Source organism: Canis lupus, chromosome 23, assembly GCF_048164855.1.
Source record: "Canis lupus baileyi chromosome 23, mCanLup2.hap1, whole genome shotgun sequence".
Classification (NCBI taxonomy): domain Eukaryota; kingdom Metazoa; phylum Chordata; class Mammalia; order Carnivora; family Canidae; genus Canis; species Canis lupus.
In genome coordinates, this window is record NC_132860.1 from 30842285 (window position 1) to 30857543 (window position 15259).

Below are 15259 nucleotides of genomic sequence, written 5' to 3' on the forward strand. Positions count from 1 at the left end.
CTGAGGGGAAAAATTAACAGAGGGAAAAACAGAAATTAAAAAATAAACACAGTTTCCAATCTTCTGTATGTATCCCTATAGAAGAGTCTGCTATTTGCCTACCCAATATCCATTCCAATTTTTTAAAAGATTTTATTTATTTATTCATGAGAGACACAGAGAGAGAAAGAGGCAGAGACATAGGCAGATGGAGAAGCAGGCTCCCCGCAGGGAGCCCGATGCAGGACTCAATCCTGGATCCCAGGATCATGCCCTGAGCCAAAGGCAGATGCTCAACTGCTGAGCCACCCAGGCATCCCAGTTCATAGGTTTTAAAACCAAAGATGTCTGGCTCTGAATCCCACATGTACTGCTTAAAGAGTTATATAGCAGATCAGTGGTAAATGTATAAAGCATGAAACAGTGTATAATATAACAGGTGCTCAAGAAATGATAAAAAATACTACTAATAATATTGGTATTATATAACAAATGTGAATTACTGTGAAAACAAGAATAAAAGCTAAAAATAACTACTAGGCTCCCTCAGGATATATTCTTACTTAAAAAAAATGAAAAAAATTAAACTCAGGACCACCCCCCCTCCCCCGCCAAGCTATACTACAGAAGAAGATGACAAGCAACCCATCACATCAGCCCAGTCTGTCCTAAAATCAGAGGATACAAGCTGGATCATCCATGTCTGGTTCAGCTGTGTCAAAAAATGGATGGGTGCTCAGGAGCTCTGGCACCAAGGGAAGCACCAGGGTTGGATGCCGACTTCCCAGAAACTTCAAGCACCTGAAATAAACAAAATGAGAGCCCATCTTAGTAACTTAATAATAAAAGCTTTAAATGTACTGGGGATTAGAATCAGAAAACCTGATTCAGAATTACAAATTCCCAACCACCCATTTTTGCTACACCTATGACCTCAAATAAGTGATTTAATTATTCTGGAACTCAGTTAGTTCATCTAAAAAACTGCTATCATGAAAATTAAAGAGCTGGTATGGCATAAATTACTGCTGGTTATTTAAACAACAGCCATATTCTCCAACTTCCTTGCCAAGAGAACCCTGATTTTATTCAGGTATCAGGTAGGTGCTCAGAGAAGATAGGCTCAGCTCAAGGGCTCAACTACAACTGGCCTAAATCCATCATGATAATCCCATTCCCATTTTCCAGTGACTGCTTTGCAGGTAATAAAGTAACCCATTTCTGGTCAAAGAAGCAAGAAGGGAAGTCTGGTGAGGAGCTACTCAGGAGTGTTCTCCTAGCCAAAAAGAGAAATGTATGAGAGGGAATGCCCTTTCCTTTCTGCCTTAACATATTGTCTTATGAGGCAGCCATCCTGCAAATATGAGAAGAAAGCCAGGAACTGCAGAGAAATCAACCAGAGTTCTAACCCTGTTAAGCTGCTGAATGACCAATTCTAAAACTGACTTCCTGATTTGTTATGCCAAAATTAGAACTTACTGTTTAAACAACCTTTAATGAGATTTTCTATTACTTGTAGGCAAAAGCATTCTAACTGATATCCTGGGGAAGGTTCTGAAATCAGAAGTGACCTGATTTGAAACATGAAAATTAGTAACTGTATAGCCTTGGCCAGGTATGTTTCTAACCTACAAAAAGGGATTAAAAATCATTACCTCATAGAGTTGCTGTAAGGATTAAATGAGATTATGAATAAAAAGTACTCAGCAAAGTGTCACATAGAATTCAACTAGCTATTATTAAATAACTATTAGTTAGCTACTATGACAACATGAAAACCTTTTACAAGCTATAAAGAACTACATGTGCACTGGTAACTATGCATTTCTATTATCTTTTGTTAAGTTCTGGTTTAGAAGGTGTGCTGAATCGAAAAGAAATCCTTCTTTCTCTCTCTCTCTCTCTTTTTTTATTTTTATTTTTTTAAGATTTTATTTATTTATTCATGAGAGACACAGAGAGAGGCAAAGACACAGGCAGAGGGAGCCACAGGCTTCCTGCAAGGAGCTCTGGGACTCGATCCTGGATCCTGGGATCAAGCCCTGATGCGTGAAGGCAGAGGCTCAACTGCTCAACTGCTGAGCCACCCAAGCGTCCCATAAATCCTTATTTCTGGGGCTGTAACAACAAACACTACAAAGTAATGAATTATCAAATAAATAATACTCTGCTTTCCACCTGGCAAAGAGAGAGGAGATTACCATGATCAGAGATTTCACAAAGGAGATGAGACTTCCCCAGGGACAGAAAAACAAATAGACTGGCAATGGAGAGGAAACAAGCATCATGAAATTCATGCAAATATGGAATACAATAAGTATCCTATTTAAAACAGTATTGTTAGGAAAGTTTACCTTTCCCCATTCTGCTTTTCCTTCTACGTGGAAAGAATTTAATGCACCAATTTTCTGAACTCTCTCAGCTCCTTTAGTCTTGTATTTCAGGGGACGCTATAAATGTAGTTTGGCCTCCGGGTACCACTCCTTTATTTTATATCTCCTATTCTATTCGGGTCACCCAAGCATCTGGGCCTCTCTGAAACTGGACTTCAATTCTGACTTGTAATATTTTTTCTACTTACCTACATATTTCCTACTTCTCTCCTTTCCTGATATTAGAAGCCAAGGCCTCTGAATTGAATCCATTTTTAACTCTCCACAGTTTCTAACACAGTGATCGGGTTATACAGCCAAGTGCTCCATAAGCATGTTGAATGAACTAAAGATACATAAACAGGACAAACTACCTCCTTCAAAGCTTTCATTAATGTATCTATCTTTCAAAATGTCTTAAAAATATGTCACTGTGACTATTCCTTCATTCTTTTACACATCCTTTTTTGGTATTCCTAAGTAAAGCCACCATTGAGGGAAAGAAATGAAAACTCAAATGACAATTAGAATAGGTTACTTTCAAATCTTTTGGAGCACCAGAAGGTAAAAATGCTTTCTGTCTACAATTACCCAATAAAGGCAGTCTCAAATAAATATGCAGGGTGAACCAAATAACTACATATCTAATTTTAAGGCAAAAAGAATGTTCTGTGAAATATTCCATAACAATCCCTTTCATCAAATGGAATTAATTATTCCTTCTGTGTCACTGCAGAACTACACATACCAATACAGGTGTTTTTCCCCATTACAACCCCCACACCCCAAATGACTGAGTGCTCCCTGAAGACTCCTCCCCTGGTATTTTCTGTTTTTAATAGATTCTGCAAGTACTTGATCTGACACACCGTTTTCTATTTTTAGTAACAAATTTTTCTGAAAATCAATGAACTATACTGCTGGAGTGATCTTATCTCATAAGCTCACTTAAATATTCGGAGCACAACTATATACATTTTATAATAAACATATGCAAGCAGTTCTTCAAACAGTAATTCATGAACAATGTTAAGTCTGACTCTAGTCAGTAAAGATAGAGGTAATCAAGGGGAAAATACGATAGTGATTTTCCATCTGTAGACAAAGTGCCAGTCCTGCCTCTAATCTCTACAATGATAGCTGTGATCTGTACAAAATGCAAAACAGACAAAGAAGTGATTATTATTATTATATAAGAGAAAAAGGAATCTAATCAACTCATCTCTGTACCTCTGGCACTTACCACAGGGCTTGGCACATACTAAGTGTACAGTAACAGGCACATATTATCTGCTAGGAGGATGGATGGACAAATAAGTAATCTAAAAATGTGATATTCAATTTAGGAATCAGACTCCTGAGTGCTCAGTTAAGTTGAATCAGGTTTCTAAATTGAAGGCAAAATTGAGGGCCATACCCTCAGATCCACTGAATATGCCAATAACATACATTTACCACATTATTGGACTCAGTGAGCAAATGAGCAAAAAATCCTTACTTCCATATAGAGTCTCTATCAGTAGGGTACTTGGTTAAATTTTTCAGCAGCTCCACCAGTGCAAGATGAATCCCTTCTTTAGTCGAAACATTAGTACAGCATAAAAGTTCGTGAAGAGCCTCTCGAATATCTCTGGACGAATCCTTTTAAAAAAGATAATAGTAATAGCAATAATAATAATAACAGCAGTCACTATGGATTAGCTATTACAGTAGAGGGTACAAGTTACCATGGGACCACAGGGTAAAGAGTCCCAATTTTCTGGGAGGGGAGGGGCTAGGAGTTGAGAAGACCTCACAGAAGAGGTAACACTTGAAAAAGGCTTGAAGAATTCATTCATTGGCTCATTCATTCATATAAATTCAACATTTACTGAATATTTATGTATGTATGTATGTATGTATGTAATTCTTCTTTTTTTTAAAGATTGTATTCATCCATTCATGAGGGACACAGAGAGAGAGAGAGAGAGAGGCAGAGGGAGAAACAGGCTCCACGCAGGGAGCCCGACGCGGGACTCTATCCCGGTTCTCCAGGATCCCAGCAAGGGCCGAAGGCAGCGCTAAACTGCTGAGCCACCCAGGCTGCCCTAATGAACATTTATCAAGCACCTACCTATGGTACTTATGTACCAAGTGCTAGTGACATAGCACCAAATAAAATCAAATCTCTGCTTTTAGGATCTTCATTCCAGTGAAAAGACAAAAATAAGTAACTATATAGGTCAGATAGTAATAAGTATGAGGGAGAAACTAAAGCAGCTTAAAGGTAAGGATACTAGGATAGGTGGGGTATTTTACACAGGATAATGAAAGGGAGTAGCAAATATACAGGCCATGAAGAGGAAGCATGTTTGAAAAATAGTATGGAAGTCTTATGTGGCTAGAGCAGAGTAAATAAAAAGAGAGTGTTACAAGATAATGTTGGAGAAAATGGCTTCTTTCCTTCCCAACACTTGCTCCGCCTCACTAATATGATTGGAAAAGGTCACCAACAACTTAATGCTAAAAGATATGGATGCATATCAGTTCTATTCTTCTTGGCTATCTCTCCACAACATTTGCTGTCAGTTCTTCAAAACGTTTTAGTACATACATTTTGAAACATACATAAAAGTAGAGATTATAAATCCTTCAGTTTCAACAGTTAACTCAGAGCCAATCATGTTCCATCTAGACTTTTTTTTTTTTTGGCAGATAAAGGTTTGTTTTATTGAATAACTGATCTGATTCATGCTGAGGCCATTATGTACAGACAAGAGAGAGGGAGTTTTATTTCTTGGTCTCTTCCTCCTTGGACAGAGTCTTGATGATTTCCTCCTTCTTGGCCTGGAGCCGCGCTCTTCACGGCGCTTGCGGGCCTCCTTGGTCTTAGATCTGCAGGCCTCAGCCTGGTCAGCCAGAAGCTTCTTGCGAGCCTTGTCTGCCTTCAGCTTGTGGATGTGTTCCATGAGAATCCGCTTGTTCTTGAACACGTTACCCTTCACTTTCAGGTACAGGCTATGATACATGTGGCGGTCAATCTTCTTAGATTCACGGTATCTTCTGAGCAGCCTGCGTAGAATTCTCATCCTCCTCATCCACGTTACCTTCTCAGGCATTCGAGCATTGGCAGTACCTTTTCTCTTACCAATGCCCATATGCCTGCCCTTCCGGCGGGCCAGAGCGTTTTTCCGGCACCGAGCTCGGGAATGGATAGTCACAGGCTTCCGGATTATCAGCCCATCTTTGATCAGTTTTCGTATCTGCTGACGGGAGTTTGCATTGGCGATTTCATTGGTCTCATTGGGGTCCAACCAGACCTTCTTTTTGCCACAACGGAGGACACTGGAGGCAAGCCTCTTCTGAAGCCTGAGCCGCAGCGCCGAAAGGTCATCTAGACTTTTACCCACTCCTCCCAGTTAGATTTTTCTGAAGCCAGCCAGAGAAACCATAGCATTTCATTGGGAAATATTTCAATTAATCAATAAGATTTTGTTTATTTATTTGAGAGAGAGAGAGAGAGAGAGAGAGACAGAGATAGCAAGAGAGAGCAAGGGTGGGGAGAAGAAGGAGAAGCAGGCTCCCTGTTAAACAGGGAGCCTGATGTGGGGCTCAATCCCAGGACCTTGGGATCATGACCTGAGCTGAAGACAGGTGCTTAACAGACTGAGCCACACAGGTGCCATCCCCATAACTATATTTTTAAAGAGGATTCCTTATTTTTAAAAAAACCCACAAAACCAATATCATGCCTAAAAATTAGTAATTGCTTAATACCAAATATCCTGTATGTACTCATATTTCTCTGACTCAAAAAGTTTGTTTTGCAGCAATATGTTCCTTAAGTATCTCTTAATATTGGAGCCCCTGGGTGACTCAGTCGGTTAAACATCTACCTTCAGCTCAGGTCATGATCCTGCAGTCCTGGGATCAAGCCCTGCATCAGGCTCCCTGCTCTCTACTCAGTCTGTTTCTCCTCCTCCCTCTGTTCACGCTCTCTCTCTTGCTCACTCTCTCTCAAATAAATAAAATCCTTAAAAAAGGATATCTTCTAATATGTAAAAATCACTGTATATCTCATATTTCTCTCCATACAATTTCTTCCCTATACATCCTATAATGGTAGTTAGATTTAGAGGTTTGATCAGATTCATGTTCACATCTTTTTCATTTTTTTAATGATTTTATTTATTAATGAGAAACAGAGAAAGAGAGACAGAGAGAGAGAGAGACAGACAGACAGACTGGCAGAGACACAGGCAGAGGGAGAAGCAGGCACCACGCAGGGAGCCTGATGTGGGACTCGATCCCGGGACTCCAGAATCACGCCCTGGGCTGAAGGCAGGTGCTAAACCACTGAGCCACCCAGGGATCCCCTCAAATCTTTTTTTAACTTTTCTTTAAGATTTTATTTATTTATTTATTTATTCAGAGACACAGAGATTGAAAGAGAGGCAGAGACACAGGCAGAAGGAGAAGCAGGCTCCACACAAGGAGCCCGATGTGGGACTCGATCCCGGGTCTCCAGGATCACACCCTGGGCCGAATGGCGACACCAAACCTCCGAGCCACCAGGGCTGCCCCAAATCTTTTTTTTTTAACAAGACCACTTCAAGTGGTATGATGTACTTCCCTTAGGAACTATATGTCTGTTTCTCTTTGGTTGAGGTTCATAACCACTGGTGATCACTGCCTAGATCTACTAATTCACTAAAGTTGTAAAACAATGATACACAAACCTACCATTCTTCTTTATTAACTGGAATACTTTCATAAAAAGAAACTTCTCCTTATCAACTAGCTGGTTATCATGAAGTTCAGTTTGTATAGGAAAAGAAAGGATTAATGCTTGATTCCTTAATTTACCAGTTTCCAAAATAAGAAGTTGATTACCAAGCATCTTCCAAAGACAACTAATGCAGTGTTTTAAGTATCATTACAAAATCATGAATTTAAACATATTTGCAGTTATAGTCCTTAATGATGTGTCTATAATAATGTATTATAACCCTTAATGATGTGTCTCCTGGGTCTTCCTGATATGATCCTAGAGGTCTTTGATAGCTAATAATTGCTTTCTATATGACAAGGTGGTATAAGCTCACTTTGTTAAATTTCCTGCACTAGAACTGGAATCAGCCATTTCTCTTAGGTATTTTGGTACCTTTTAGTGGAAATGAGATCTCCAAAGCATTGTTTTAAGTCAGGTTTACTGACGTATAGTTTTCATTCTGTAAAACTCATCCTTCTCAGTGAACAACTTCCATAAGCTTAACAAAGCCATTTGGTTACATAACCATCATTTCAATCAAGATATAAAACACTCCCATCACCAAACTCTTCCCTAGGGTCCCTCTGTAGTCTAACCCTTGCCCACAGTCCCTGGCAACTAGATATATTTTCTGCTACAATTTTACCTTTCCCATGGCAGTCCGGGTGGCTCAGCAGTTTAGCGCTGCCTTCAGTCCAGGGCATGATCCTGGAGACCCGGGATCGAGTCCCACATCGGGCTCCCTGCATGGGGCCTGCTTCTCCCTCTGCCTGTGTCTCTGTCTCTCTCTCTGTGTGTCTCTTATGAATAAATAAATAAATAAAATCTTTAAAAAGAATTTTTTTATCTTTCCCAAAAGGTCATATAAAGGGAATCATGGCTGGCTACTTTTACCTAGCATAATGCATGTGAGGCTCACCCAAGTTGTTACATGTTATCAGCAACTCATTCCTTTTTATTATTCAGTAGTACTGCATTGTATACATTACCGTTTACTTACCCATCCCCCAACTCAAAGATTTGTGCTGTTTTCAGTTTGGGACTATTTTAAGTAAAGCCACAATAAACATTGGCATACGGGCCTTTGCGTGGACATAAATTTTCAGTTCTCCTTCGGAAATGCTTCAGAGTGGCAATACAGTATCAAATGGTAAATTTATGCTTAACTTCATAAAAAACTTCCAAAGTGACGGTATCATTTTGCATTCCCATCAGCAGTGGACGAGGGTGCCAGATGCTTTCATAATTGGGTGATTTGCTTTTTTATTACTGAATTTTGAGAATTCTTTCTATATTCTTTATCAGATATGTGTTTTGCAAATATCTTCTCCCAGTCTGTGGTATGTCCTCACATCACCTTTCCTCTATGCATGTTTCTGTATCCAAGTCCATCTGCCCCTTTAGCGCACAGTTTATACATTAAAGGCATTATATATGTTTGATTTGATCCTATCATCTCTATTGTGGTAAAATACACACAACATAAAATTTACCATTTTAAGTCAATGTACATCTTAAGTATACAGTTCGATGGCATTAAATACATTTACATTGTGCTGTTTTTATAATTACTTTAAATCATATTTTTGGAGATACTTTAAGAGCATCTTGAAGTATCTTGAAGAGCTTTTAAATTTTGATAAAGTCCAATTTATCTAGTTATTTCTCTTATGGGTTAAGTTTTGGTGTCATGTCTAAGAAATCTTTGTCTAATCCAAGGTCACAAATATTTTCTCCTAAAAGTTTTATAGTATTAAGTTTACTTAATACATGAAGCAAATCAAACTAAAAATTTTAAAGGAATGCATCTGTATCCACACAGCAAAATCTAAGAATCAGAGATTCTTCTCCAAAGCTAGGTTGGAGATTATGACTTCTTTATTCTCCAGGAACCCTCTTTCAGCCTGCAAGTCTCTCAATTCTTCTCTGTATAATTACCCAGGCCAACTCCTTAAATAAATACATCTGACTCCGTTTTTGCTGTTTAGGAACCTCATTTGGCTTCCCCACACCTCTTGGACAAAACTCAGGCTCCCCAGCACAGCACACGAGGTCCTTCATAATCAGTTCTTTGCTCATTTCTCCCTCAGAGCCATGGGAACTTCTCAACATCTCTGTCTATGCTGTGCCATTTCTGCCCTCCCAGCCTTCATCTGTGGCTACATGATAGCACTCTAGCCAGAATGTCATTCCTTAGCTTACTTACTTTTGATACGATCTTGTAATTACTGGTTTATACTGCTGCCTTCTCTAAAAATTGTGAGCAAATCAGAGGTAACAACTAGTTGTCCTTAGAACCTAGTGCAGAAGCTGGCTCTGCAAAAAAGTCAGTAATGTTTCTTGAATGACTGTATACATATTATGAACTACTATCATGCTAAGCATTTTACATGAATCTCTTTCAATTCTTAAAAGAAACATATGAATATGTAGAATTATCCTCACTTTATACATGAGAAAACCAAGGACCGGTGGGAATTAATAATATGTTTGAAGTCACAAAGCTGGTGGACACCCTAAGTAACATGCAGGTGCTCTTCCCTTAATAGGATTTTCAAAGCTCTACATGAGAGCTCCAGCCTAATCTCATGCTACACACTAGCTCTTTGTTACCACTAGGCTCTCTTTGGTCCCTCTATTGTGCCATGCTTCCTTCCACCTACCACAGTTTCTACACTTGCTGCTGCCCTGCCTGGAATATTCTTATACTCCATATTCCCAACTCTTCTCTGCCAAGTTAGGGTCTAATTTCTTCCTCAGAGATCAGGTTCAGAAACACTCCCTGATTTGCTACACCCCGTTAGCCTCCAAAGACTAAGTGCTTCCATAACATATGCCCACTGGACCTCACTCCTTTCTGTCCTGTGCTCCTTACTCGGATGATTATACCTCTATTTGTGTCATATTTGTCTATCTCCCTCATATCTAAATTATAAGGTCCACAAGAGCAGCAGCGCCAAGGTTTTTGCTCACTATTGTATCCTCCTTGGCACAGTGCCTGGCAAATAATAGGTGGTCCATAAATACTAACAAACACACACACAAACAAAAAATCCAGGTAAAAAGGTCAGGGACCAAAGACTGGGACTGACAACCATTAGATACGTTTCCCATATAGCAAATCGCCACCACTGATAGAAGGCAGCTCTATTAATGTATTGGAAAAACAAATTCAAAGTAGTAAGAAAACAATTTTGACTATGCTAAGAAATTCCTAGTTATACAGTTGACCTGTGCAGATTTATTTTAGAACATGTTACTAAGCATCCAATACGCATTAGTTACCACATCAAAGGAGTATGATAAAGGGTATAACATGGTCACTCTCTTTAGGTAGCTCATAATCACATCAAGGAGAAGGAGTTAGATAAAATCTGCCAATAGCAATAAAATGTGAAAACTATAGTCATAGATACTTAAGCATGCTTGTGGCCCTGTGAACAATTCTGTACATCAAAACATACCTCAGAACAGAGCTCAGATATTTAGCAAACATTTCCTGAGCATCTACCTGTATCAGACACTACAAGGCACAAGAAATTTAAAAAAAAAAATGAAAGAAGCCAGGATCCTGTAAAGCTCTTAGTCTTGTGAAATAAAGAATTCAAAAATCAACAACCATCTTGATATATGCTAGACACAGGGTGACACATGAAGACAGAGGAGTTCTACTTAACCCACCTAGGATGGAGTTACTTAGGAAATATGCTGCCTCATATAGATCTGAGGATAAGCAAAGTCTATGAGGTAAAAAGTGGCAGTTTTTGCAGGCTGAAGGGAAAAACAGTGAAAGAAAAATGGTGAGGAAAAGCATGATGATTAAGGGAGTGACTCTGATATCAAGTTCAAGAGGAGGAATGGTGGGAAAGAATGCAAAAAGGAAAGGCAGGGCTAGGCAGCAAGCCCACCCACAGAGAACAATGCACAGAATGCAAACTTGTCTTCCTAGGAAAAAAATAAATGAAAAATTATAAATACAGACTTATAATTCAGGAAAAATTCTACCAGCAGTGCTAAGATAAGCAGCTGAGGAAATTGATAGGGAACTTCAAAATCAAAGCACCCAATCTGTTTTTTGAAGTATGGAGCAGAAATCTGTAATAAGTGCTAATGACTAAACACCCAATAGCTATCCTTTTCACAATATCTGACAAAACAAAACCAACAGAAACAAGAAAGAAACCCAGAGGCCAAATCTCATTTATTAATATTCTGAAAAATGTCGGGACTCACAAATAAATTCCAAATACTTTAGAAAAATAATTCAAGAACCACAAAGAGTTGTACAGCCTGGGAGGCAAATTTGTGTTCATATCCTGGCACAGCCACTTACCAGCAATGTGACCACAAACAAATTACTTTGTTCTTTGTAAAACTCTAGGGTTGAATGAGTTGATTCCCTAAGATCTATTCCTGCTGTAACATCCTACGATTCACTAGAAGCAGTAAATCAAATCAAAGGCTGAAAATAATTCTTCATTATTTAGTCCCCTGCCTTATCTATAACCACTTCTCTTCACATCACTTCAGCTCTATGCTGCTATTACAATGAATTTCTTTTAATTCCTTAAATGCATCATACTCACTCTTACCTCTGGATCCACAGACACTGCTCCCTCTGGTGCCCTTCTACCCTACCATCAGTGCCATTCCTTCCTAAGAAAAGGAACTCCCCAAGTTTTCCTCCTCCAAGTGTTCACTATAGCATTCCTTCCTCCCTTCCCATCTCCCAACCTTACCTCAGGCAACCCTGTCCTTTCCTGATCACAACAATACTGAGCTTTGAGTTTCCTGTTTAACAGTAAGTCTCCTCCACCTTGGTGGAGTTGTGCGATCGTGCTGCTCATACACTATTGCATCACTAGTACCTAGCACAATGCTTGGTTTAAATATTTACTTACTTATTTATTTGAGAGAGAAAGAGAGAGAGAGAGAGAGAGAGAGAGAGAGAGAGAACTTGTGCATGGGCATGCAGTGAAAGGGGGCAGAAGGAGAGACAGTCTGCATGTTGAGCACAGAGCCTGACGCAGGGCTCATAACCCTGAGATCACTACCTGAGCTAAAATCAAGAATTAGATGTCCAACCGACTGCCACCATGGCACCCCATAATGCCTGGTTTAAAAATAAAGTGGCTCTCAGGAAGTACTGATGAAGAAATGAGTAACAAACTATGAAGACTCACCTCTAACACAGCCAGGACAGTATCAAGCTGATCCTCTCGGAGAGTGATATTATTAGAAATTTTTCTCATGGTGTGTATGGACTGCAGACGTACTTCCTCAATTTCATCATTAAACATGTCAACCAGGAAATCAAGGCACTTCTCCGCAAAAGAAGGTGAAGATTGGGCCAGCATGCAGAGAGCCTCCACAGCAGCAATGCGGACCTCTAAACACAGGGAACAAATAACACTGCATATCAGGTTAAGAGCCATAGGACAAATCCAAAAATTCCTTTTCATTCAGGTTTGTCTTTTGCTCTCTACTCCTCTTAGTTAACAAAGTCTTTCTGGGAGATCTCCTCCATGCCCACATATTCACCTATCATCTTCACACTGACCTAAGAACAAAGACTTTGGTGTCACAGGGACTAAGATTTACAACCTGAGTCGCAGACATGTGATCAAGTCACACATCTATCTCTATTATCTGAATTTCTTGATAACTAAGTTCTTATATACCCCAGTCCTCCAACCACTGTACTCCATTCAGTTCTTTTTTAAAAAGCAGATTTTAAATAATTAAGATTAAAACAGACTAGATATTATTTTCTCATCTTAGAAATAAGATTCAGCAAAGTGAATTAAGTGGCCTTAAGGTGAGTGAGAGCGGAGATAAGACTAGTATCTAGGTCTGCTCATTCTAGACTATCATTATATAGTGGTTAAGGATACAAGCTTTAGAATGATAAAGGTCTCACAGTAAGTTGTGAAGAGTAATTCCTCCACTAACTTGAAGGGTGATCTTGATTAAGTAACTTAACTTCCTAGCACCTCAATTTTTTCACCTTGAACAGGGATAATACTCATTTCCTTACAGAGTAGTTAGGAGGACTAAATGACATAATGTAGGTAAAGCATGTAGTACAGTGCCTGGCATATGTTAAAAACCCAGTAGATGTTAGGTACAGCATAGGTATCCATCTCACAAGCACCTTGAAAACAGAGGCATGTCTTCTACCTCTTTATGGCCTGAACATATATAACAGTAAAGTCACTGATCCAGAAAGCCCTTCATTTGTTCACTAGTAATGTTTCCTGAATGTGTACTACAAGCCAGGCCCTGTGCTAAGTGCCTTGATACAAAGATGAGAGGTGAGTAAACTACAGACAATGCTCACAAGACTTCCATATGTGCTTGTTTTGTTCCCGTGGTTCCCACATGGTTCTGTAACAAAATGTATAGTTTCAAAAAAGAAAGAAAACCCACTCAAACTGTGGTTAAAACTCACGAATATAATTTGTTTTTTGTATAAGAAAGGTTTTATAGATACTTTAAAAGCAGAGTTACTACATTATAGGGTGATGACTCAGAATTTTCTTGGTTGTGATGAATTCTTCCTTTCATCAGAAGGAAAGGATTTGCTACATTTCATAATCATGTAATTTAAACATGAAATTGCTAATAATTACAAAGAAAGCCAGAGATGGACCGAAATGTGTTAAATGTTGGCTCTTCTGCCTAGGGCTTCCGCCCATTATACCACACTAACTCATACGTAACTCTTGCAAGTCCACAAAGCAAATCACAGGGACACTTCTGATCAGCATGAGATGATCAGTACGGACGTGAGCTGATGCAATTCCAAGCGGAAGCAAAGAAACTTGGTGTTTCACTTTGTATGTGTAGTCTGGTAAATTAACTATTTCTACTGGACTCTTGGGAATGTTGAAAATGTATTACGGTCTCCTTAAAGGGTCCAGGGCAGAGAAAAGGAATCAGCTATGCCAGAGGGGAGGAAAAGGATCCTCTGGTGCCTTATCATATGTAATCAGATCCTGGCTTTGCAATTTGCTAAGTATGTGTTTAGTACTGAAGACATAAAGATGAGCAAGAAAGAGACGGTCTCCCAGTGCCTACAGAAAAGAATAGTTAATTGTATTACAAAGCGATGAGTGGTACAATGAAAAACACAGGGAGTATAAGAATATGCAGAAGAGGTATGCAGCCCACTAAACAGGTTCAGAGGCAGCTTTCTGGAACAAGTGACCTCTAAAACAATACCTAGAGGAGTTGCTAAGCCAAAAGAAAGGAAAAAGGTCTTTCTAAGTAGAGAAATCGTATATACAAAGAGAGGGAGAACATGGAACAACTACAGAACTATAAGTATGTGTGATACTAAAGTCCACAGCTAATGAAATAAGGCTCCATTTCATTCCCAGCAATGTGTCCCAGAATTTTAGAAATATGATAAAATTAGAAAGCTGCCATACCTGATCCTGGTTATGATCTATTTGCTTTCCAAAGTTAAGTTCCTTTGACTAATGCTTAGTGACAAACTGGGGCACCTGGATGGAGAGTCTGACTCTTGGTTTCGACTCAGGTCACAGTCTCAGGGTCGTGAAATGGAGCACCAAGTTGAGTTCCATGCAGTGTCCGCTTGGGATTCTCTCCCTCTCCTTCCTCCTCTGCCCCACCCTCCACTCATGTTCTCTCTCTCAAGTAAATAAAATAAAATCTTAAAACCATTAGTGACAAACATATGTAGAACTAAATGAAATAAACATTAATGGTGACAAAATTCAACTGTAAAACTAAACAAAGCAAAAATGCTAGTAGAAACTAAATAAAACAGTTTCATTAGTCGTCTTAGGATAAAATGGCTATTAAAACTGGACTTCCTTATTACGAAATCCATTTAAAGTATAATTCATGTATCAAGTTCACAAAGAACAAAAAAGCACAGGTTGCTTTAACTAATTTCTACATTCAAGTTTCATCCATTATCCAAAGTACACTGAAAGATGAAACCTTTCATAAACTGAAATGATGTAAAGCAGAGTATAAACAATGTAAAGCAGAGTATCCTCCACTTTGTAGAAGTTCACGTTGCGTCACCTTTTACAAAAGATTTACATGGTCATAGTGACAACTTTTTTCCATAAAAACGAAAGTACTCCTTGGATTTCTTTTGGTTAACAAAAACAGGTACTAATAT

General features: G+C 39.0%; 2 protein-coding genes across 3 annotated transcripts in view; both read right to left on the reverse strand.

Annotated features, from left to right (window-relative positions):
- Positions 1-15259, reverse strand: part of INTS4 (integrator complex subunit 4) — a 110717-nt gene that overhangs the window by 30286 nt on the left and 65172 nt on the right. For both annotated transcript variants that reach the window (XM_072794760.1, XM_072794761.1), the window contains 3 exons: positions 12285-12490; positions 3850-3992; positions 665-780 (listed from right to left, as the gene is read on the reverse strand). In XM_072794760.1, coding sequence (XP_072650861.1) covers positions 665-780; positions 3850-3992; positions 12285-12490 — 465 coding nt within the window. The remainder of the gene's footprint in view (positions 1-664; positions 781-3849; positions 3993-12284; positions 12491-15259) is intronic.
- On the reverse strand, positions 5028-8105 carry LOC140614596 (large ribosomal subunit protein eL19-like). Its single transcript, XM_072793683.1, is given in 3 exon segments — positions 5028-5186; positions 5189-5742; positions 8102-8105. Coding segments are annotated over 3 exon segments (624 nt in total). The 3' UTR covers positions 5028-5120.